This window comes from Arvicola amphibius, chromosome X (assembly GCF_903992535.2).
Source record: "Arvicola amphibius chromosome X, mArvAmp1.2, whole genome shotgun sequence".
NCBI lineage: Eukaryota > Metazoa > Chordata > Mammalia > Rodentia > Cricetidae > Arvicola > Arvicola amphibius.
This window is the reverse complement of record NC_052065.1, coordinates 58,693,793-58,718,349: the sequence shown is the minus strand read 5'-3', so window position 1 is coordinate 58,718,349 and position 24,557 is coordinate 58,693,793. Positions and strand designations below refer to the sequence as shown.

The 24,557-nt window shown below is 45.2% G+C and overlaps 1 protein-coding gene across 1 annotated transcript; it reads right to left on the bottom strand.

The window, feature by feature from the left end:
• Nucleotides 1–367: 367 nt before the first annotated feature.
• On the bottom strand, nt 368–19,387 carry Dgat2l6 (diacylglycerol O-acyltransferase 2 like 6). Its single transcript, XM_042054321.1, has 9 exons — nt 19,255–19,387; nt 18,811–19,069; nt 11,961–12,097; nt 5,911–6,021; nt 5,591–5,661; nt 5,017–5,221; nt 3,532–3,706; nt 1,372–1,583; nt 368–942 (listed from the first exon to the last, which is right to left on the bottom strand). The coding sequence occupies exons 1-9, from the start codon at nt 19,385–19,387 to the stop codon at nt 788–790; spliced, it is 1,458 nt and encodes a 485-aa protein (XP_041910255.1). The 3' UTR covers nt 368–787.
• Between the last annotated feature and the right edge of the window lie 5,170 nt (nt 19,388–24,557).

Below are 24,557 nucleotides of genomic sequence, written 5' to 3'. Positions count from 1 at the left end.
AGGATGGTTTCTGTGGGATCAGAAGCAGCAGCTGCTCTGTGGACATCTGGCCCAGTTGCTGGGCTTTTGCTCTGCTATGAAGCAGCTGTGCTTCCATTCCTTCACCCTTTATGTCAAAAAGCACCAAGGACGGCTGAGGAAAAGAAATGGGTTGTCTGCACATTGGCAGAACGACAGGGTGACTAGGAGGAGTTGCACAATGCTTGATTCTGGAGCTTCGTTGTTGGGGGGTGAAACAGCGGGGCTACACCGCCATCTAAAACCCCAGCATAGTTGACAGAGTCCCTATCTGAATTCGGAAGCCACAGTTCAGGCCCCCAGCTGACCCAGTCCTTAAATAATAAGGGCCTGGCCTTAGGGGATCCAACCCAGTTCTGTTCTAAGTCGAGCTTCCAAGCTTAAACCTAAATACTAATGACAGCACCAAGGTTTGTGGGGAAGGGGCACAGAGTTCGTTGACTTCTCATTGCTTTTATTATGGAGTTGATGACCGACTTCCAAGACTCCTAAACTGGGTCATTGTCATAAAGCACCAAGGTGTGACAGAGCTACCCCCTCTGCTAGTCAGCCTTCACCAGTCTTCTCCTGTCTTCCCTTTACCCAGTCTGTCTTGGCTACATGGGTGGGGGTTCAGTTGCTGGACTGCCAATTCATTCAGCACTTCTGGCTCGGTTGGCATTTCTTCATGTCTTTAAAATCCACCTCTGTCCCCAAATTCTCCCTTCCCTGTGCCTTCACTCAGATCTCTTCTGGATTTGAACTGTAGTTACAGAGATTCTGGTTCCTGTTATATAATTGTCAGCTCCTGGGTCTCAGAGAAGCCATATTCCACTTTGTGCTGGTCAAACAGCTTGCGTAGGGCACTGATGTAAAGCTCAAAGTACTTTGTCACCGTCTCCTTGTCGGGATCATTGATCTTGGGGATTGGCAGGGGTTCTCCAACTATGGAGGAGAAGAGACAGGCATCAGAGTCCCTACCCCAACGACACCACCCTCATCTCAGTAGGGAGCCCATTCCAACGGTATCCAGGGCTGTCCCCTCCCTTCATTCTTCCCTCTTGTTGTAGCTATGTTTTGGAGCTCATTCTCTGGTCACTTAAGTTTCACCAATGTTCCAGAGAATGAAAGCAAGCACAGGAAAGAGCTGAGTGAGTGTATTGAATAAGGATGTTTCTCTGACAGCCGATGAGCTCTGTCCCACCTATGGATACCCCCCACTGTTTGGCTGCCCTTCCTACCCTGCTTTCAGCTGCACCTATCACAATGCCCCTTAGTAGACCCTGGCTGTGAGCCAGATTGCCTGGGGATTGGTGGGTGACTTTGGGTGGAAGACCAAGAACTTGAGTGGCCTAGAGAAAGCAGAAAGCTTACCAACGGTGGTAATTGGGTGATTGAAAGGCAAGAAGCCCCAGGACCCCCGAGTGAGGCCCCTGCCATGGAAAGTACAGAAATTTAGGCCTAGGATTGTTTTGCCAATTTTCTGGATGTTTTTTTGGAAGAACCTTAGCCATGTGCCTTCACGGAAGGTCTCTTGGTTGAAAACCTCATTCTCACCAAAGGTGTAAGATGGGACAAGGTACGCCCTGCAAAGAGAAGGACAGCAGTATGAGTTGGGGCAACCTCCTCACCCCCAGCAACACTCTGTCTGAGGTGGGAAACATCTGAACAATAGGATAAGATTCCAAGCACCCCGACATCTCCAGCCTCATGTTTGGTTCCTGCCATACCACTTCCTCCAATGGCGCATCAGTTTGGCTGCTGCATCTTAGCCCATGATGGGAAGAAGTAGCTCAGGAGACTTAGCCCCTTCATTCAGCATCCAGCATGATCTCCCCAAACTACACAGCCATGCATGCCACTCCTCTGCTTGAAGTTCTCCCAGAAGTCCTCACTGCAGCCCTTACTGCTTAGCACAAGCTCAGTGCCCTCTCCCTTTCTGTGTGGCGGCCAGTTAGTGTGCCACGTGTTCTCTCACCTGTCTGCATGTTCTATTCCCTCTGCCTTCTCTCTACGTGACAAAGCTCATTTGAGCGTTCAGTCCTCCGATTCCCCACTGCGGATTTGTTATCCCTCAGCTAGTGCTTTTCTCTCTCCTGCTTTCCCAATCCAAGCCCTGCCTTACAGTCACCTCCTTACCCGTCTGACCAATCAGAAGTGAAAATCCCGACAGTTCTCATTGAATCCCTGGGGTCCGGTCTGGGGCAGTGCTGCATGTATCATCTGGTTCCTCATCCAATGCCTGAGCTTTCACTTCCATTTGTTTGTTTACTGTACTGGTTTTGAGGTGCTGGGGATTCAGCCCGCAACCTCGCACGTGCCAGGTAAGTACTTTATCATTAGGAGGAACCCCAGGCCTTTAATTTTTTTTAAGCTGGAGACACAGGATCTTTGCAACTTTTCCAGGCTGGATTTGAACTTGTAGTCTTCCCTCTTCAGTTTCTAGAGTAAGGGGGGATTACAGGCAACTGCCACAATGTCTGGCTCTTTTCCCATTGGAGTCTGACTGGCAACTCCTACTCATTTTAACTTTAACACGGTTCAGATGAAAGATCTAGTCTGGGACAAGGTCTTTCTATAAATTGATGCTGTCACAGCAATTTGCATATGTCTCCCGTATCACCTGTCATTTTCCCAACCCATTTCCACTGAGTTCTTTTTTCTGTGCCAGCACTGTTTTAGGTCATGGGGATACATCAGTGAACACAAAGGAAGAGGAAAACCCCCCATACTCATGGTGTTTACCAGCAGCGATGGAGTAGGCCATGGGAAGAATAGTAAGCAGTGAAGTCAGGGAAGTGGCCCAAGACCAGCTTCTTCAAGACCTTTTGCTCTGTGTGGCCTGGGAGTCATCGGGGGCATTTTGAGATGATACAACTTGACTCATGGTTACCAGGGAATAGAATCTTGGTGGGGGAAGCCAGGACAGAGGTAGAAAGAGCAGTTCCAAGTGTTGTAATGATCCAGTAGAGAGATAACGGGTGCTTAGATAGTAGTTCTAATGTATGGGGAGAGTAGCCTGGATGAAAGTAGCTGGAGTCTGCATATGTTTTGTTATGATAAGTGCATGTATTTGTCATCTACATTAGACTGTGAGTCCACGAGTGCCAGGTATTGTTTATTCCTGTATTTCAATGTCCTATACTAACCTTGACACACAGTAGGTATTTGACAGCTGCTGAAAACACTCTCTGGGGGCATCCCTGGAGCAGCCATCCCCTGAACTCTCAGCCAGTCCCTTCATTGCCCTTGGGTGGTAATCAGAGCCTCCCAGTGAATGAAAGAACAAAGCCACTCTCAGAGCACCAGACTAGTGGACCCTTTTCTGCTCTTCTTTCCCCAACTTCAAGATCTAAAAGTGCCCACCAAGTGTCTGGAGGTTCAAATAACGCCCCCAGGCATAATGTGAAGGGTAACAGGAAATAATCAGAGGAAAGGAGTATCTAGCAGGTTTCCCAGAGAGGGTGTCATTGTAGATAGAGCTACAGAGGGCTAAGGCACCATGACAAGAGACTCCCGGACCTAGAGACCCACCCTGTCTTCAGTGCTAGCTTCACAAAACCTTTATGTTTTTTGAGGTAGAGTGTGGAGACTCCCGGGCGGCACAAGAGGGCTTCAGAAGCTCCACCCACCACAACGATCACAGCATTGCCTGAGCCTTTCTGGGTCAGCTTGTGCTTCAGGGCCAACTCACTCACTGGACATATACCTGTGAAACCAAAGAGTCAAGTGGATAGAATGAACTTGGCGCCCAAATGTGGGAGAAGGCTTCTCCCGGGATCTTCCTGCTAGAGACAGTTACCATCTTCTGTCTTTGGTCTTCATGCCTTGGGTTAGCCCTAGCCTGAGAAGGTATTCTTAGTGGCAGCTGCTTGCTTACCTTGGTAGGACTTTGGGCTTCTACGGTAAGGGCTATACTGATTTTTTTTCCCACTTGCTTTCATTCATAGTCTTCTGTCTTCCAGATAAACCCTTTCCCTTTCTCCCCACAGACTGTAGAGCTATCTTACTCTCTGTCCAGGCTGACCACTCTGGAAATCCCCCAGAGGTATTTCTTCTGGAGGTGATCAGGCTAGCCACCACCAGTGTGCTTCCTCCCTAAGAGTATGCTGCCGAAAGGATCCTTTGACTAGGATTTTGGGTGAGCGGGTAGATCGAGCCAAATTGAAAGGTAGATGAACAATGGAATGTGGATGACATTCTGTTGTTCAACAAAAGCTGCAGACATTCATCACTTTGAAATTCCAGTTTTGCATTGAACTCATCTTCTGTTCTCTACTGGGATGGCAGAATTTGCATACAAGGTCTAGCCATCGAGAGAAACCCTTGCACCTGGACATACCAACCTAAGAGGGACACTGAACCGTCTTCTGGGATTCCCCTCAAGATGAATGTCACTTACCTTTAGTTTGCCTTCAGTTGTTTTCTGATGTCCAGAAAGATAAACATTCGTCCAGAGAGAAAGGAATCTGTCACAGTGTCCTGGTTTGAAGCCTGGCACTGAGAAGTTGTCCTGAATTCTGATGGATGATTGTCCTTTATCCTTTGGCATATTAAGCAAGGATGAAGGGATTCCCAGGAGATGTAGGACATGGACCAAGACTGAATGTACTAACTGACATGAGAGACTTTATATAAAGTCTGTACGGTGCCTTGAAAGGAGAGCTGAAAGGAGCCAATTGCCACCTCAGGAAAGAATCTGGCACAACTTCCCCTGTATTCACATTTAGAATGTTGCCTTTACTCTCCGCATTCCTTTTGGGCTTGATTCTGCACTTAGCCTTCTGATTACCCTTTGTAAGGAATCCTGGCAACTCGAGAATGTCTGTAACTTGCCCTGCTGCCCAATCGAACCGCCTCTCATCCTTTGTACAGAAACTGACGCTAGGATACATACTCCCAACACCAGCTGAACTCTTTAACAAAGTCAACTGGGTTTTCTATCACAAGCAACCCTGGGGCTTATTGGGGTAGGTATCTTGAGTTGGATTTCAGAATGGGATGATTTCTTGTACCTACCCATAGACATTACATACTCTCGCACAATTGGGATCCAGAAGATTCCTTCCAAAGTTGCTAAAAAGGGAGTGATCGATGGGAAAATCCTGGAAAAGCCAGTGGCCTCAGTAGCAAAGTTGACGAAGGCACCAAAAGAGAGAACGCCATGGGGGTGGCTGACGATGATGTAGTTATGCTTGGGAGAAAGGTCATGGGTCTTCACCAGCTGTTAGAGGAAGATTGAGGGAGACCCATCAAGCAGAAGGAAGAAAGGATGTGAAAACTCAGAGCCAAGCCAACAGCCTCTAGATCCTTGCTCATTAGGATGTTATTGTCATAGAGATCCCCAGGGATCATGATGCTAAGCGATGCTGGCCTGGGTTTGACACAGTCGAAAAGTATTGCTCACCCGTCTCCCCACCTGCCCATCTATTTTGGGTTTATGTTCTACATCATGCCTCTAAGTCTTCGCTTTCACTGCCGGCTGCCAGAGCCCTTGAAAACCTGGGTCTCCTTATGGGCAGGGAGTTCAAGCAATAAGGAGCAAGGGCATCCGGAAGAAAGATGGGCACCCAGAGGAAAGGCACTTAGTTACCTTTACTGGGAAGTAGCTTTGGAAATACTTCCAGAGAGTCCAGTTTCGCACCCAGGCTGAACGCCTACCGTCTGTGGACAGAGGACAAAGAGAAGAACGAGTGAGCCATTGCTAGTCCCTCTACCCCTTCCAGAGGTAAAGAAGAGTTTGCCCTTTGTTTCTCAGGCTACAGAAGCAGCCTCATTCTTAGGCTTAAAGCTTCGTGGAAAGCCAGCCAGACCTTTCTCCTCTTCTCCTGGTCCCATCCACTTCCCTCTTCCCTGTCCCTATGACTCCACCCTTAGCACAGAAGGGCCCACAACACTGCCCACATCTCTTACCTTGACTGTGCGTGTTCCAGTCACAGACAAGCCAGATTAAGGAGAGCACGGCTAAGGGCCACAAACTACTGAAGAGCAGACAATAGGGTATACCTAAGATGGGAATAGCTCCTGAGGAGACACAACCGATACATGCCCTTCAGTTTCGCTGGAGGCTTGATACCATCTCTCACAACCTCATGTCACCTCTGCCTCTCCACTGAGGGAGCAGGCAAGACTGCTGTGGGGACCTTCTTCTCTTTTCCCCTCAGCCATTGCCCATCTCTTGCTCTGCCCCAGGCTGCTGTCTGGGTCCTTGGATCTGGGTCCTCCTGAAGTCTGAGATGAAGTTCTTAGAGCAGGCCTTCAGCTTGAGTCAAAGGGCAGAACTGCTTGGCAAAAGGGAAGAGAAGCACATTGGGCTGGTGGCTGATTGTCCTCGCCCTGGCAGTTCAGGAAGTTCCTTATAAAAGCTAGCTTTTCCTTGCTTTGTTGAACTGATAGAACCACACATTCTGAGGGTAGAGGCCTACCTGCAGTGTCCAGGCAGTGTGACGCTGTGAAGAAAGTGTAGATTAGAAACTGCTTTATTGTATTTATTCTGTTCCCTTCGAAGGTTTCCAAACTGTTCAGAAGAGGGGAGTGTGACTCGGTTAGCAAAGAGACGTGACAGGCTGAAAAATGCACACGTTACGTCTTACAGCAGTAACATAACACTGTATTTATTAAATAAATTTGTTCATTTAATAAAAAAACAAATTCACTTATTTATTTTTTTCTCCTGAGATGAAAGCCAGGGCCTTGTTCATGCTAGACAAGTGCTCTACCACTGAACTACCTCCTCGGCAGTGAGGTCCACTTTAAATCAGCATAAAGTCTTAGGACACTTGCTCTGAGTACTCCAGGGTGCAGCTCACAGAGTGCAGCTCACAGAGGCCCTTATGTTGCCAAGACATCAACACAGGCCGGGCTTAGTGGTGCACACCTTTAATCCCAGCACTCAGGAAATAGAGGCAGGTAGATCTCCACCAGTTTGAAGCCAGCCTGGTCTACAGAGCTGTCTTCAAACTCACTCAGATGCTAACTTTGTGCTTTTTTAATAAGTTTATTTTTTTAATTATTTGTTTTTATTTTATATGCATTGGTGTTTAGTCTGCGTGTATGTCTTGTGAAGGTGTCAGATACTGGAGTTACAGACAGTTGTGAACTGTCATGTGGGTGCTGGGAATCGAACCCAGGTCCTCTGGAAGAGCAGTCAATGCTCTTAACTGCTGAGTTATCTCTCCAGGCCCCATGATGCTGACTTTGTGAATGAATTGGACCCCTTCTCCTCTTTAGCTTTTTGGGAAGAGTTTAAGAAATGTTGACGGTACTCTTCTTTGAATGTTTAGTAGAATTCAGTGACAATGTCATCTGATCTTGGGCTTTGATTTGTTGAGGCTTCTGATTACTGACTCTTATTAGTATATGCACATCTTCTGACTTGTACAGTTTATATTTGTTTTTCTGTGATTCATACTTGCTAGGTTGTGTATGTCTAGATATTTATCCACTTTGTTTATGTTATACAATTTGTTGTTTATATGATATTTCTCATAGCAGTCTCTTGAGATTCCCACTCTTTCTCTGGTAGTAGTTATAATGTCTCTTCAATTTTTAAATTTCACTTAATATTCACTTTTTTGTTGGTTTATCAGCTAACCATTTAATTTTATCTTTGTCTTCAAGAGACTAACTTTTGCTTTTGTTGATATTTTCATTTTATTTATTCTTGTACTGATCTCTATTATTCCTTCTTTGTGTTATCATTAGTGAACTTGGTTTGTTCTGCTTCCAGTTCCCTTGAGGTATAAATTTAAGTTTCTTGTTATTTGAGATCTTTATGTGTTCTTTAAGTAGGTGCTTATCAACATCAACTTTTTGTTGAATGTATAAGTATTTGATTTGAGGAAGTATTTAATGGTGTTGATTTTTAAATGTCTATTTTCAGTTGCTTCTTATTTTGACCTTCCCTTCCTCCCTTCTTTCCGTCTTCCTTCCCTCCCATCCTCCCTCCCTCTTTCCCTCCCTCCCTTCCTTTCTCAAATGGGATCTCATTGTGTAGTCAGCCTAGACTGGCCTTGATCTAGCAATCTTTCTACTTCAGCCTGCTGAATGCCTAAAAAAAACAAACAAAAGAAGAAAAAAAATAAAACCAAAAATACACAAGCACATGAATACATCATAAATTTCTTAGGATTCTTTTCTGGGTAATCATGCTATCTGTAAACATTTTACTATCTTGTCTCATGTGTTAGAATTTTTAGTGCATAATACAAGTAGTGAAGGTGCTTTTCCCTAGAGGTAATTTTTCTTTTTCTTGTGTGTGTGTGTTATGAATGCATGCATATGCATATTTACACACGTGCAGGTGAAAGTATGGGAGTGTACGTGTGTGGGTGCATGTGCAGGCCCAAGGTTGATGTCATTTGTCTTCCTTGATTGGTCGTGGAGTTTCTCTCTGAACTCAGCAATGCCTATCCTAGCTTGTCAGTGTACTCCAGGGATTTTCTGTCTCTGCTTCCTGAGTGCTGGGATTACAGACAGCTGACACACCTGCCTGGTCTTAGGTGGATTCTGGGGAGCCAACCTTCAACCCACATGCTTGTGCAGCGAATGCTTTATTCGTGGAACCCTCTCCCCAGCTCCTTTGATTTACTTATTTTATTAATTTCTTAGATTTTTGAGACCATAATATAACTGTCTACAACCACTGAGTTAGAACCATGGCTTCCCTTGAGTTAGTTAATGATCTCTACCAGTTCTGATATCGCTCAAACGATTCTGCTCCCCACTTCCAGGCTACCACCTCGTCAAAGCCATCATTATCTCTCTAGGTGAGTCTGAGTGTCTTTGAAGCCAATTGCCTGCTTTCCCTTGGATCTGGGTGCAGTCAGTAGAGTGAATTTAAATCTGATTCTGTCACTGTGCAGCACATAGCAGGGACATGTGTCAAAAAGGCATGCCCATGACTTGGTGAGTACTTATTGGTTCTCACTTAGCTATAAATATAGAAAGTTAAGAGAATAAATGGCCTAGGCATGGTGGTGTGTGCCTATAATTGCAGCTCTGGGGAGGCAGAGGCAGAATCTACATGTTAGGAATTTTGAAAGAAGCCCAGCCTCCTGGGTTTGGTCTAGACAGCGGGCACTTTGAGATCCAGTCCCTGACTTTTCCGCTGTACTATGTTTCAGGCCCTTCAGCTCATTCTGATATTGGGCTTCAGGGCTTCTCCGCATGCTGGCTTCTTTGCCAGCATGCCATTTCCTTAGCTGTTTGCCTGGCTAGCTCCGAATCACTTTTTAGACCTCAGGATAAATGTCATATGTTCAATAGTTTGAGGCCACCTTTGACATTTTTCCTTCTCCTAAATAAAAAAATTTCTTTCACTCATCCCCCTCTCTCCATCTCCATTGCTACTGCTGTGCTTGGGGGAGGGGGTGCAATTCCTTCCCATCTCCCGTGTAGCCTTCTGTCTGCCTTCAGCTGCTGGGAACTCCCTTCCAGTTTTCTGAAGCTGTTCCTCGACATTTTTGAAATGCACATTTCCACGTTCGCCTTTTCCAAAAGCCATCAATGCGTTGCTGAGCAAATCAAGTCGCAGCATATTTACGGAGTTCTCTCCTGATCAGACCCAAGTATTTCCTAGCCCCGTCTCGCAGTTTCTGCCCTCACACTTCCTGTGCTGGCTCTGAGTGTCGTCCCCTCACCACTCGTAGGGACACCAGGTGATATGAGAGGGTGGCTTTCTTGAACATATAATGACTAAAGGTGAATTCATTGTAGCACATAAAGACTTCAGCTCAAAAAAAATTCTGACTACAGAAATTATTCACTTAACAAAAGCATTATGTCGAGTAGCGTAGATGGTATACATAGCTGTGGAACGAACCAGAAGGCTGAAGCAGGGGAATCGGGTGCCCAGGCAGCTCAGTCAGTCCTCACATCAGTCTCCATTTCTATGTAAGCAGCCGTTCTGTTCTTTTATTCTGATTACCTTCGCGCCAACTTTCTGCCCACCAAATTTCCTTCATCCTTCCAGGCTTACCTTCAAAAATACTTCCTTGATGATATCTTTGATGATTCCCCAAGCAGAATTAAAAATTTCCTTCTTAGCTTGCAACATAATACTCGTGCCTCTGTTTGTTGTTTTATTGTGTTTGCTTGTGAGTACCACATCTGCCTGTCTCTCTCCCCAGAAGACAGCTATAGCACATTGCCCAGCATGGGGCGATGACTCATGCCGAGCTGTTGCTACATAGAATTGTATAGTAACCTGGATTTCTACATTCTCCAAGTGGCAGGTGAAAGTTAACAGGATGAAAAACACCTGTGACCTTATTCTCAACAAGGAAACGCCTTATTCTCAACAAGGAAACGCCTTCGATGGCTTTGTGTGCTTGTCAGGCTAGAGCGACCGGCTGTTCTCAGTATTAGCCCAAAACCCTTCTAGCCAGAAACATTATGCTTCAGGGCAATGGCCAAAGCCTGAGTGTTGGCGGTTGGCTCAGTGCTTTCAGAAATCCAAGAACGTAGTGAGATTCTCCAATAAATAAATAAATAAATAAAATTTCTGTGCTTCTTTTGTTTATTTTGGAACTAAATCAATGATAAATAAATACTACTTGTCAGAGTAGATGTGAATAAAATAATTGAACAGGCATCGGCCGAGCCTACCCCCTAGGAAATCTCTATGCTAAAGATCAGGAGGAGATTGTCAGGGACAGGAAGAGAAAGGCAAAAGGACTAAATGTGGAAGTGGAAATAAGCCGGGCCTGCAATGGGGAGTGCTGAGCAGGGATTATGAGACAGTACTATTCGGCATCTGGTGTGCATTAGCACACTGAGAACCTCACTCTACAGGCGAAGGGATGAAGGCTCAGAGAAGACACACATCTTCATCCCAAGTCTTGAGAAAAAGGAGATTACATGTGTTGGGTCTCTATTAAGTATCTGACACTTATTATGTGGCAAGGGCTATTTTAAGTACTTCTCTGTGTGAGCTCGCATCAATAGACACAGAAAACAAAGTTCTTGCCTTCCAGAACCTCTAGTTCTTATGTGGAAGATACCTCCCAAGATGAAGTTCAGTTGCTAGAGGACACGAGCACGGAAGATCTTGAGAGAAGTCCTGGAAACAGTAACGTCCCAGGGCTTTGAGTAACGTCCTGACCGGCTGAGGTACATAAACCAGCCATGAAATGGGTTGGGTCCGGGAAGTAAACTGCAGAGATGAGCCCCAATACTAAAGGGCATAATCCAGGAAAAGATAAGAAGCAGATAAATGGTGAGGAGCCCATTAATTGCAGGAAGAGTTTGGGGTAACTGTGGGAACAGGAGAAACTGTAGGCAGGGAGTTGGGTGAAGGGGTTCTGTAATTCATATGACTGGGAGTGGAAATCTGAACAGGGCTATGGTTTCTCCAACCAACTTGAAAACTACCATGAAAGTTGAATGTGATGATACATGTCTGTCATCCTAGTGCTTGGGAAGCTGGGCTTTATAGTGAGCCCCTGTCTGAAATAAAACAAAACAAAAACGAAAGAAAGAGAAGAGAAGAGAAGAGAAGAAAAGAAAAGAAAAGAAAAGAAAAGAAAAGAAAAGAAAAGAAAAGGGAGAAAAAAGATGCCACGGAGATTGAGAGTTTCCAGGTGAGTGCCATTAATTGGATGAAGGAATGCTAGGGCATAGCGAAGGATCTCTTGTCTGGGCCTGCAGAGATGCATCTAATGCGCTCAGTTTTCTAGGACCCCATTATTCTTTTTGAAGCTACAATGAAATCAGTCTCGGTTGCCTGAGTTTGAAACACATCCTGTCCGGTGGTTCAAATGGCAAGGCTGACAGTCTTGGAGGAGGCTCTACTGTGCTCTGAAGGTGTGCCTGAAAGTTCTTGTGTTGGAAACCAGAGTGATGCTCAGGTTTTAAGAGATGGGACCTTTAAGATAGATTAATGCTGTTATTTCTGGAGCAGGCTCCTGATAAAGATGAGTTTTACTTTCTCTTGCTCCTCTCTTTTTTGCGTCCTCTCTCACTCTTCCATATTCTGCCAGGGGTAGAAGACACGAGACAGCCCTTTCCTGACGCTGGCACCTTGATATTGCGTGCTCCACTCTCCAGCACCCTGGGCAAAATACTATTATGCATGAGTTGCTCAGACTGTGGTATGTTGCTATAGCAACAAAAACTAAAGACAGCTGGGACAGTGGAGCTTCAAATGATGTCAGTTTCTATAATAAAAAGGGAGAAGGTTACCATGGGTTGAGTGTGTTCTCACTCTGCTGGGTTGCAAAGCAGCTCTAAGAGTCAGGATGTACTGTTTCAACGGGAGAGGGGACCGCCTGACTCGCTCGAGGGCACGCAGAAAACAACTGTCTTTCCTGCATGGGATCTCGTAGCAAGTAAGAGGCAGAGCTGATCTGCCTTACACCCAAGACTATGTCCTATTTTTTTTGTAGTACCACAAACCAGAAGAAGACAAGCACCCACACAGGAGGATGACTAAAGGGGGGACAAAAACATGGAGCGAATGGTTTCTCTCGAGGAAGAGGAAATCTAGGAAGATAATGTATTTAATGTCAAGTTTGCACCTATGAAAAATAAAAGAATCAATTCTTGCTCTCGTGGAGCTTATTGGCTAGAGGGGGATAACTGGGGTCTGCACCCAGTAAAGTGCTTAAATGTTACAATTTAATGGACAAAGGGTAGTGGGCCTGGTTAAACACTACATACCTTAATAACTTTTTTCTATCACTGTCTGTTTAGAGGCAGGATCTTGCCATACAGTCCTGACAGGCCTGGATCTCAGAATGTAGCTGAGACTAGACTCAAACTGATGGCTCAGCTGCCCAAATGCTGGGATTCCAGGCTTGAGCCACCAAGCCTAGACGGGTCACAACCTCTTGAAATGCTTTTCCACTTCAGTGCTCTCCAGAATGCCATAGTGAAAAGCGGGGGTTTCCGGCTCCTCGTTTAAAAGTTAATTCAACTTCTGTAACTAAAATAGAATGTTGTGGGTTTAATGTTTTAAGATATAAGAGATGCTATCCAGTTTACTTTTGAAAAGCGCCTTCAGCCTTCAGAAGTGACGCAGTCTAGAAAGCAGGACAGAGAAGATAGGGTTCAAGTACTGTCTTTCAGGAGAGGACTGACAGTCTAGGAAGGCCGCTCATCATCCAGACAAGGAACTAGGCAGAAGTTAGGGGTATGCCCTCATCCCCATGAGTAGATTACTTGAAATACAAGCTTCACACAGGGGGATGAGCTGATTCAGGGTCAGAGTCACAGAGTGGAGATGATCAAGGATGGCCAGATTACTAAACTTGTACACCATCAAGCTAGCCAAAGGAAATGAAAGGTATATGATCAGTTTTTTTTAAAGTTCTTGGCCCTGGGAATCTAGTTCACTGTGAACAGGAGGTCTTATTTAGTCCCCATGACAGGAAGGAAGGAAGGAAGGAAGGAAGGAAGGAAGGAAGGAAGGAAGGAAGGAAGGAAGGAAAGAAGGAAGGAAGGAAGGCAGAAATACAGACAGACTTGTGGGATCGTGCAGCAGAATAGATTGGAGAGGGTGGAGACTGGAAAATAGAAGACCAGAACTGTTTTTCATAGCTCTGAGAGATGGTAACTTCAAGCCCAGAAGTGTAGTTGCTTCTTTGTACTGTTTGGCTCTTTGCTTTTTATTCTTTGGGGGCCCACCATCCTTCTCCCAAATAAATACACGCAGGCTTATTTCTTTTTTGTTTGTTTGTTTGTTTTCGTTTGTCTGTGTGAGGATGTTGGCTCCCCTGGAACTGGAATTATAGATAGTTGTGAACTTCCATGTGGTTGCTAGGAACAGAATCCTGAGTTCTCTGGAAGAGCAGCCAGGCCTCTTAACCATGGAGCCATCTCTCCAGCCCAGTTTGATTTATTTCTAGACAGTTTTCCTTAAATTATCCTGTCTATCTTTTGCCTCTGAGCTTTTACCTTTCTTTACTTCTTACTCAGTGGCCAACTGTGTGGCTGCGTGGCTGGCCCCTGATGTCCTCTTCTCCTTTCGCTTACTGACCTTCTCTCCTATCTATTCTCTCTGCCTGCCAGCCCTGCCTATCCTTTCTCCTGCCTAGCTGCTGGCCATTCAGCTCTTTATTAGACCAGTCAGGTGTTTTAGACAGGCAAAGCAACACAACTTCACAGAGTTAAATAAATGCAACAGAACAGAATGCAACACATCTTTGCATCATTAAACAAATGTTCTACAGCATAAACAAATGTAACATATCTTCAAATAATATTCCACAATACAGAGGGACACATAGAAAGCGAAGCTCGGAAAGAAAGCTGGACCTCAGAGGGCTGTCCGAGCTTCCGTTTTCTCTAACTCATCTTCCCGTCCTCTCTTCTCACTCTCTCCATCCTACTTGTCCCTTTGCCTTTTTGTCCTCAATTTCCTGTCTTCTCTATTTCCTCACCTAACATCCCGCGGGAGTTGATATTGGCTATGAGTCATCCCCAATTCTCTTAGCTTCTGAGCTTATTACCATCTTATTGGATGTGGAATGAAACCTCACGACAGTTTTGATTTTCATTTTCCTAATGACTAATGCCACTGAATATATCTGCATGTGTGTCTTGACTTGTTTTAGACAGATTATTGTTCTATTTGCATAACATGTTCTTTCGAGAATATCATTCAGAGAGAAGCATCAAGGAGGCTCAGAGCAGGACAGAAGGGATGAAGGGATAGACGAGATAGATAGAGACAGAGATAGAGGAGGGAGGGAGCCTTTTCCGTGCAGAGCATTGCCTATGGCCCTAGCTAAGATGATGATGATGTGAAGTCTTATAGGAGCCCCAAACTTGGCCAAAGTCATGGTGATCTGTAATCCCACGCTGATGTACTCCAGACCCACGACCTTTTCATCATGCCAGCCTGCTTCCCCTTCCGGCCTCCTCAACCTGTTGCCAAGATTTTCTTCACCTGGCACCCTCACATTCCTCTCTTGTGGCCCCTTCACTTATTACAGTCCACATTACAGTGTAGTGATTTGTGTCTCTGCACAGCCCTAGCGCATGAAATGTGTACAGTGGTAGGAACATCTGTTTCTGTCAGTTGATCACAAAGATTCTATAATTGGCTCATTGTTACGGTTCAGCAAAGGCAACTCAAGGTCTTATAGTGAATCTTTGCCCTATAACTATTGATGAAGAGATCTGAATATATTTGGCACCTCAGTAGACATTATACTCGACTGGATGATTGCTTTGGTAACCTGCAGGACCCAGGATTCTTGAAAGAACAGAGAGAAAAATGTTATATGAATGGAACGATAATCTGCCTAAAACAAGTCAAGACAGAGGGCCAAGACACACATGCAGACACGGTCAGTGCCATTAGTCATTGGAAAATGCAAGGCAAAGCCATGGTGAGGCTTCACTCCAGACCCAGTAAGATGCTCCTAAGCCCAGAAGCGGAAAGAAGTGGTGATGATGCTGAGAAAGTTAAGGAATCTAAACCCTTGTGCACCGTCGTGAGGAAAAGGAAATGGTGCAGCCGCTGTGCCGATCAGATTGGCAGTTTTCCAAAATCAGCACCAAATAGAATGTCATACAGCCCATAAATTCCCCTTTTTGTATATCCTAAAGGTTAGAAAGCAGGGTTTCAAAGAGGTTGTTATACACTTGTACTTAAGACAGCATCATTCCTAATAGCTGGCAAGGAAAAGTGTGCATTAGTGGGTGAGTGAATACACAGCCTTTAGGGTAGCCAGAAAAGTGATACTTGATTTGTAAAAAGGAAGGAAGTTCTGAACATGCTACCTACCACATGAGTGAACTTATAGACTTTATGTTATGTGACATAAGCCAGTGACTAAAGTAACTAGGACATGATCGTCTAGAACAGGGAAGCTCATATGAACAGAAATTAGAATGGTGGCTTCCAGAGCTGGGGGGCGGGGGGCTTAGGGATCCAAGGTTTGATGGGTACAGAGCTTTAGTTTAGGAAGATGAAAGTTTTGGACACAACTGTAGAACACTACAGAACACCGTGTAACACAGTAGTTAATGCAACTGAACGCTTAAAACAAGGAATTCTCTTCTCTCTATATTTGCTATAAGAAAAAAGCTTTAACAATGCAGACCAGAAACAGATCCACTTGATGCTTCTGTGTTTTCACTGGTGACACAATGGTGCCATCATGTGTCCCTAGCATTCCCATTCCGCTCCTCCAACTCTTCCAGGAGGGCTGGGAGTCAGTGAGCTGTAGTGAGGAGGAAGCCCCTGGCTGGCCTTCTTGATCCCTTACACATGGTATCGCCGGATAGACCCTCTACTCTAGGCCTGCAGGAAGACAGTGTCCTTTGAAAGGGAAAACTGAGTAAAGAAAAGGATAGTCTGAAAATCATTTTCTGGGAGCAAAGTAAAACCACTGTACTGAAAATAACTGTTCAGAGTAGCTAGGGTGATGTGAGCATGTTTGTTCAAGAGCCATACCAAGGTGAGCTCAAACCTGAAAGTCCCCCCCACCTCTCCCCTCCTCTTTTTCATGCTGCTGGGGTTGAAGCCAGTGCTCGACACTGAGCCCCACCTGGTGCCCTCAGCACTTCTGCTCTCTCCCGACTTCTGCTACTCTTTTAGCCTCCTTTTCTCTCACCCTTTGAGCTCCAGACTTGAAACAGTGGCGGCCAACCCAACACCACATCTCTTTTGACCTTCCTCTGCCCTGGATTTTTCTACTCAAGGGGAATAACTTATCCAAGGGGGTCATTTTGGGAAAGTTGAAATAAAATGCAAAGGAAAACAGAAAGAAACTGTGAAGGGATAAAAAAAAAAAGTTCTGCCAAAAATATCTTTTTCTTTCCCTTCCTCTCCTCCCTCCCTGTATCTCATTTCCTTCCTTCCTTCCTTCCTTCCTTCCTTCCTTCCTTCCTTCCTTCCCTCCCTCCCTCCCTCCCTCCCTCCCTCCCTCCCTCCCTCCCTCCCTCCCTCTCTTCCTCCCTCCCTTCCTCCTTCCTTCCTCCCTCACCTATTACCTTCTTTCCTTCTTTTCTTGCTGAGAAAGGGTCTCACTTTCTAGATCATGTTGACTCGGAACTCACTGGTCACTGTGTAGCCCAGGCTAGCCTTGAACTCACAGCAATCCTTCTGTCTAGGCCTCCTGAGTGACATAATTACAGGTGTGAGGCCTGTGAGGCCTGCCTGCTTTCAATGTGTGTATCTATTATTTTCTTTTTTTTTCCTTTTTCCTTTTTTTTTTTTTTTTTTTTTTTGGTTTTTCAAGACAGGGTTTCTCTGCAGCTTTTTTAGAGCCTGTCCTGGACCTAGCTCTTGTAGAGCAGGCTGGCCTCGAACTCACAGAGATCCGCCTGCCTCTGCCTCCTGAGTGCTGGGATTAAAGGCGTGCGCCACCACCGCCCGGCTTATCTATTATTTTCTATCAGCATCATTATTTGCGTATGAGGTGTGACGTGGGAGAGCGTAGAGGCACGTGTACCATGTTGTCTGTGTAGAGGTCAGAAGACAACTTGAAGGAGTCAGTTATTGCCTTCAGCTGTGGGCCCTGGGGACTGAAGTCATGTTAGAACAGCAAGACCTTTTACCTGCTGAGAAAAAACTCACCAGGTTTAATTTCCTTTTCTTGACACAGCTAAAGTTAAGCAGATGATGAGCTCAGTGTGATTTGATTTTAATGAAGTTTAGGAAGCCTTCATCTTCTAGAGGGTATGGGTCCTCTCTGACAGTCTGATGACGTATATAAAACCCTTCTTTGAATAATATTCTTAAGCGCATCAATAAAGTACTCATCACACAAAGGCAGGGCACATATTAAAACACGGCTATCACATTAATCACAATGTGATACAGTAGCGTGTATATGCCTTGCTCTATGAACTAAGAAACCAGCCTTAATGGCAGTTCTAATAACTACTGGAATTTGGAAGCCGTCATCTGCACAAGTAAAACTTTGAGATGGCTTTAACAACTACTTGAACGAAATGCAAATCTCTGCCGTGTCTGCTACTGACAGGATCAGAGGAGCTGCTTTCGCGCCCGAGGCTTATTGCCTCCATTCATCACTGAAGGAATGGCTACGTCCCATCTAGAGTGAATAACTCTAAAGCCACGTTTCTTTCCACCAAAAATAAAAGTCCCCAAGCTGCCCCTGAATTCTTAGTCTACAACGCTCTGGTTAAGAATTTCTGCTCTCATTCAGGAAGCAGAGGCAATGAGTTCAAGGCTAGCCTAGTCTATAGAGTGAGTTCCAGGATGGCTGGGGTACATAGAAGAGACCCTGGCTTGAAAAATAAACAAACAAGAAACAAAACAAAAAACCCCTCTGCTCTACCAGGTCATATAGTTTACTGTGATTTGGTACCACCTATTCCCTGCCCATCTCATCACTCAGGATGCCATTATTTCTCCCCACCAAGTTTCTAAGCTTACCTAGTTGACCTCCCAGAAAGCCTTGGCTGCTGGTTTGATTCTTTGAATTCATTAGCTCAACAGTGATCATTGAGTCTACTGAACATCAGCTAGCTTTTCCTGAAGAGCTAATGTCACTCACGCAGACCTCGGACTTTACAGAATTTTTACAACATTCTTATACTAGGGAAATCACCCAAGATCTTTCTAGTAACACTAATCTATCAAGCAACCACCACTCTGTCCTACTCTTACATATGATCCCTTTCATGTAATGCATACAGTACAACTCCTGAGAAGACTGGGATAATATTTAAACCAGAATGGCTACAGGCTCCCTCCTGACCTCTGGACCTCCACTCCAGTCTCCCCTGGCAGGGGTGGAGGGACCCAAGCAGGTGCTGGCACCAGAGACTTCCTCATGTGGGGACACCCAGCCTCTTTCTGGATCTGTTCTTTGGCCCTTGAGGTTTACTCACCTAAAATGACATAGACTGGGATCCACTGTAGGACAGAGAGTGTTCGGAGGCCTTCCTGCACATCTAGTTGGGAGAAAAAGGCCATGTCGGTCCACTGTGGCAAGAAGCTCAAGCAGAAGCGCCAAGCCACTGAGATAGAGCTGATGTCGGACGCTTTTTTCTAATCTCTTATATCTTATATGCTTAGCTGCTGAGCTGCTGTTAGGCTTGACCAAACCTTTCCTCCAGTTTGCTTGACTCCCTGCTCCGCCCCAACTTCCTACACACACAAGATTGCACATTAGTCTAGTATGTTTCCTTTCTGAACATGGACCGCTGATTTTGATGAGGCCACAGTGGCCTCAGGTAGCTTTAGCTGTTGGATGGCCTCTAAGTAGTTCAGAAGAAAGGAATGGCTTTGTTCTCCGTACCTAGCAACTCTGCAAAGCAGCCTGCTGCTAGTACCTGCTACAGAAAAGGCATCTAGGGACCGCATTTGCTTCTGCTCCAGTGGGCAATCTGGCTCCACTATGCCTATCTGCACTCTTCCAATTCCTCTTTGTGCCTCTGTTCCCAGGGGTTCTGGATCAGCAGACATTATATAGCAAATATGGAAAACCACTGCTTGAAACTGCAGCTGTACCACACTCCATGTCCCCAACTCTACCCTTTGGAAAATTCATGTTGGAAGGCGGTATAGTGGGGGAGAATCATAGACTTCAGAGCAAGATAGTAGGAGTTCAGATCTGATTCCTGACACTTGTAAGTTAGTGACTCCCCATGCCTTGGTCTACCCATCTTTAAATTGGGGACAGGGAGAATGCCTGCTTCACAGTGTTATCTTGAGGATTAAATGAGTGGATAATCACGATGTGTTCAGCACAAGACTTGGAGCCCAGTGTGTAATGTGAAAGCCTTCCCTGCAATTATGGTTTTCAGCATATGGCAGCTTACCATCTGCCTGTTTCTGGTTAAGGGTTGTGCTTCTGTCTATCAGTCTTTGCAAAATTAAAGACCATTCCAATGTCCATATCTCAGAATTGATTTTTTTTCTAGTCATTATCTATTGGATGATATTGTTTGTAACTTACCATTGCAATGTACTGAGAATTCAGTGTGGAAGAAGACAGACACAGTTTTGACTTCAATAAGCTTAGGGTCTAACAGAAGAGATAGACATTTAAAAACATCTCAAAAATGTCTATACAATTGAATTTGGAAACTATCAATATTCCCTGCATAAGACCTAGAATATAGAAGATAGCAAAAAATTCCTGCTTTGTGTAACTAAAAGTGTGCTTGTAAAAATCAAACAAAAATGATATCAAGTGTGCTACAAGGATGAGAGAATACTGATCCAACTGTCTCACCTAGGCGATGGTGCAAGCCCTCACTGCTGATCTGAATAACTAATGCAACCCTTCAGAGGTGATCTTAGGAAAGAAAGCTTTCTGCTAGGCTGGGGAGCGCTTTCATTGTCAAATATGCCTAGAAGTCCCACCCCACCCCCACATATATCAGCCCTTTCTTTCTTTTCTTTCTCCTGAGTTTTCTGTGACTCAAGCTGCTTCTTGAAGCTTCCTGGCCACATAGAAGGAAGACTGCTGGGTGGTGGTGGTGTACACCTTTAATCCCAGCACTCAGGAGGCAGAGGCAGGCAGATCTCTGTGAGTTCGAGGCCAGCCTGGTCTACAAGAGCTAGTTCCAGGACAGGCACCAAAGCTACACAGAGAAACCCTATCTTGAAAAATCAATTTTTTTTAAAGGAAGACCACATCTACTGAGAATTTTCAGGGGAGGAGAGAGAGGTAAGGGAGGGAAACCTGGCTCTCTTGGGAAAGCAGATACGAAGGGGCCTGGAGAGCCCATGGCAGATGAGACCCACCACATCAAGAGCTCTGAGGATCTTACTGATCAGGTCTCTGCTCCTCTCCACTTTCAGATGGGGATACGGAGGAAATGTATGAAAGTCTCAAGGTGACACATGGAATCAGAACAAGGGCGGGGCCAAACTCTCTCCCATCTCTGTACCCCTAATATATTGCTCAGGACTACCTAGCACAGGAAAACTTGACTCAAATAAATGCTGCTGGAACCAATGGGGAGCTTTGAGCTTCTGGTTCCTAAGGAGGTAAAAGTATCTCGTCCATGGTCACACAGTCAAGAGTGTTCTCTTCCATCATCTTTGACTTCCCTGGCGGCCCTAATCTATTTACTGGGGACACTGCTACCATTCACTGGCCAACTCTTGACCCAGAATACATGCTGTTGAAACCCAGGGAAATACCAAGCATATGGGACATAGGACCTTAGTTAAAATGTGCAGGATAAATATAATACGGTAACTCTAAGGGTACAGTAGTGGCATGCCTACCTTGGTGGTGACCAACAGCCCTCTAATTGGACTTAAGAGCCACTCAACAAGAGTGAAGTGATGTCTGGTACTGGAAACCTAGCCTCCTACTCAGTGCTAGTGAAGTCATGGATACTGGAGGAGAATCTACACCCCACTGTACTAAACCAGCATAGTCCCGAAGCACATCCTAAATACGTATCCTTAGACTCACAGATAAATGTGGTCCTCATTACTCATCAAGAAAACATCTCTTTGCAACAGAAAGAGACCATTACAGAAAACCACAACCAATCAAAATGCAGTTGTGAAGCTCATTCCTAATGGATACATGTACAAACTACTCCCACGCATAAGACTTCGGGAACATTGTGGAAGAGGGTGTGGAAAGACTGTAAGAGCCAGAGGATCATGGAGTTTGCTGTGAGATTGTGTCTCTTAATAATTTCAGAAGGCTCTGGGCATGGTGGTGCACACCTTTAATCCCAGTACTTGGAAGGCAGAGGCAGGTGTATCTCTGTGAGTTTGAGGCCAGCCTGGTCTACAGAGTGAGTTACAGGACAGCCAGGACTGATTCACAGAGAACTCCTGTCTTAAAAAAAACCAATAATAATAATAATAATAATAATAATAATAATTTCAGAAGCTATACCCATAAAGACTCTCCAACAGGGCTGCCTACGCATCAATAGGATGACATCAATACACATGCCAAAGTGGACACGGGAAAGCCCAGGAGGCCTCAACCCTTCACAAAGAACTACAGGTAACCGAGGAAAGCTGGAAGAGTTGTCTAGTGCCAATTGCTCAGTCTTGAAAACATACATACAAGTAATGTTACATGGACTGAACAGGTTATATTTAGGAATACATACGTATATACATATACACATACGCATGTAACAACAAATAATGAAAAAGAGGTCATGGATTTGAAAGAGAGCCAGAGAGGTGTATGGGAAGGTAAGGAGGGAGGGAAAGGAGAAATGATGTTATCATACTATAGTCTCAAAAATAAAAGAACAGAAAGAATTAAAAGGCGTTGAATAAAGGGATTTTGTATACTCCCTGAGTTTTCTCATTTGGTAGAAGATATTAACCACACGTATCTGGGTATGTTGGCACATGCCTGTAATTCCAGAACTTGGGAGGTAAAGGCAGGAGAATTAGGAGCTCAAGTAATCTTTGACTACATAGTAAGTTTGAGGCCATCCTGGGATAGGTAAGACCTTGTCTCAAAAAACAAAACCAAAGAACCCCAACAACTAAACAGGAAAGATTACTCACATTTATTCGCTGTGAGGATTTGTTGTGATGTGTGGAAAGCCCCTTAGCTGGTACCCAAAGCTGGTCCACCGTACTGGAATTTGGCAGTAGGGAGTGGCATGTGCCGTGGGATGTACAGACTTCGAAGAGCCTGGCCTCTTAGGGTGTGGAGAGCCCACCCACAAATCTGCAGAGCTTCGCTGCTGCAGTACAGGGATAGTTGCCTCTGAGAGAAGTTTCAGGCTTAGGGAGCAGAAACAAAAGTAAAGCCTGGAAGGTGGTTGAGCAGAGTCGCTCCTAACGAGTCCCTTTGTGTCTGAGGCCCCTGGTCTAGCATGTACTGAAGGAGGCTAACAAGTGGCGGTTGGACTAGGGATCTGAGAGGGTAAAAGGCAACCCAGAAGGAGCTCTCAGGATCCCTGGAAGCATGAGTCACTGAGTCGCTTATTAGACCGGGCCAGCACAGTGGCTTCCACTGCCTGGTTTAGGTGAGACTTAGTATTGTCCAGGATCAAGAGCTTTCTGGATGCACCTGCTTTGACCCGGGTCAAAGGCGAACAACGAGTCCATCCAGCTTCTGCTCTTACCACTGTTTCCTGGACTTGAGGAGCATGCTGTCCACCAGCCTCCATGCTACTTCCAGAGGAAATGCTGTCAAAGATGGTTCTTACAAAAGGACAACCAAAGCAAGCCAACAGCAGCTTATAGCCAGGTATAGTGGAACACACCTGTAATCCCAGCGTCCAGAAAGCTGGAGCAGGAGACTTGGGAGTTTGAGGCCACCCTGGAGTATAGAATGAGTTCCAGGCTAACCTGGATTGCACAGTGAATTCCAGGCCAGCCTGGCCTATCTAATGAGACCCTGTGACAAAAGGAATTAAGAGAATAAAAACAAAACAAACAATGACAAAAACACTCATGGGATCTCTGACCTATATCAAACTTTCAAAGATGCTGTTACCTTGGAGATAAACTCCAAGCCCTAGAGCCTAGGTCTGGACCCCTTTTTACACTCATTCCTGTTCTCCTTAAAAAATATCATTTAAAGCCAAGTTTGGTGACACATGCCTGTAATATCAGCATTCAGAAGGCTGAGGCAGGAGGATCACTCCAAGGTATAGGCCATCCTGGACTACATAAGGATACCACATCTTTTATTATTTTGAAGTGTCTATTTTCCACACCACATATAGCCTTGCTCCTCAGTCTGCCACAAGCTAGGCCTCTTTTCGTCCACGGAAGTCTCAGACCAGCCTGAGCCTTATCCATCTTTCAGCGTTCAGTGGAAATGTTATTCCCGGAGACACGGAGCTCTCTGAGTCCCCACGGCACATTATATGTACTTTCGGGAGCCCATATACCAAAAAGTTAGGCTGTGTGCCTAGGCAGCCAGGTTCTAGTACCACTGTTGGTAGACAATAAGCCTTCAGCACGTGTGCTCTGAGTAGCCAGCATGCTCACAGGGCTCAGAATTCAAGAGGGCGTTCGATGGAAAGCTTCCTTTTCACACCTGCCCTGTAGCATCTCTACATTCTTCCCCCCTTTATCCCTATATAAGCAAATTGGGCCACTTGCTTGGCTAACTGATTAAAATAAAATGCACTAAAACCCTGTAAGCAATCCAAATGTTCAAAATCTGAGGATGGCTACACAAGCGACGGCATCCTAACTTTAGAGACTATCTTGTGGTCAGTAAGGCAAGACAATTACTTCAAGGTGCACTGGTGTATTCTTTACTAAACTTTCAAGGAGAAGGTGGAGTGAGCTCCATTTAGTGGAAAAACAGTCTCCCCAGACCAGGCTGAAATGCTCCATTAGTCTCCTAGCTATGGAGCTGACTGCAGCTTTAAGGTAAAGCTATTCTAAGCTTTCTTTTATGCAGAGTTGTTTGAATATGAAAAGAACGAGGCTGGATTATTGTGAATCTTCCTGACGAAGCAGCATGATTCATGTTAGGACTCATTCATCCCCCGATCCATTCAGCAAGTGTTTGAATACTTGCTTTCTCAGTCGGGAGAAGCCAGAAACAATGGTGAGCTTTGGAGGATGAGCACAAGTCGGTTATGGGGACACAAGAAACCCTGGTGGAGAGAGGACTGGCAATGGCTGAGTTCATTTCGAGGCTGTCAAGCTCTCGTTCTGTTTGTAC

Excerpts from the sequence above, each read along its gene's own strand:
- Dgat2l6 (XM_042054321.1), bottom strand. The coding sequence starts at position 19,387 with ATGTCTGCTGATCCAGAACCCCTGGGAACAGAGGCACAAAGAGGAATT. Across the intron at positions 5,222-5,590 it reads AAAGCTACTTCCCAGTAAAG|CTGGTGAAGACCCATGACCT; the intron begins GTAACTAAGTGC and ends TTCCTCTAACAG. Across the intron at positions 943-1,371 it reads TCACCCAATTACCACCGTTG|TTGGAGAACCCCTGCCAATC; the intron begins GTAAGCTTTCTG and ends TCTCCTCCATAG.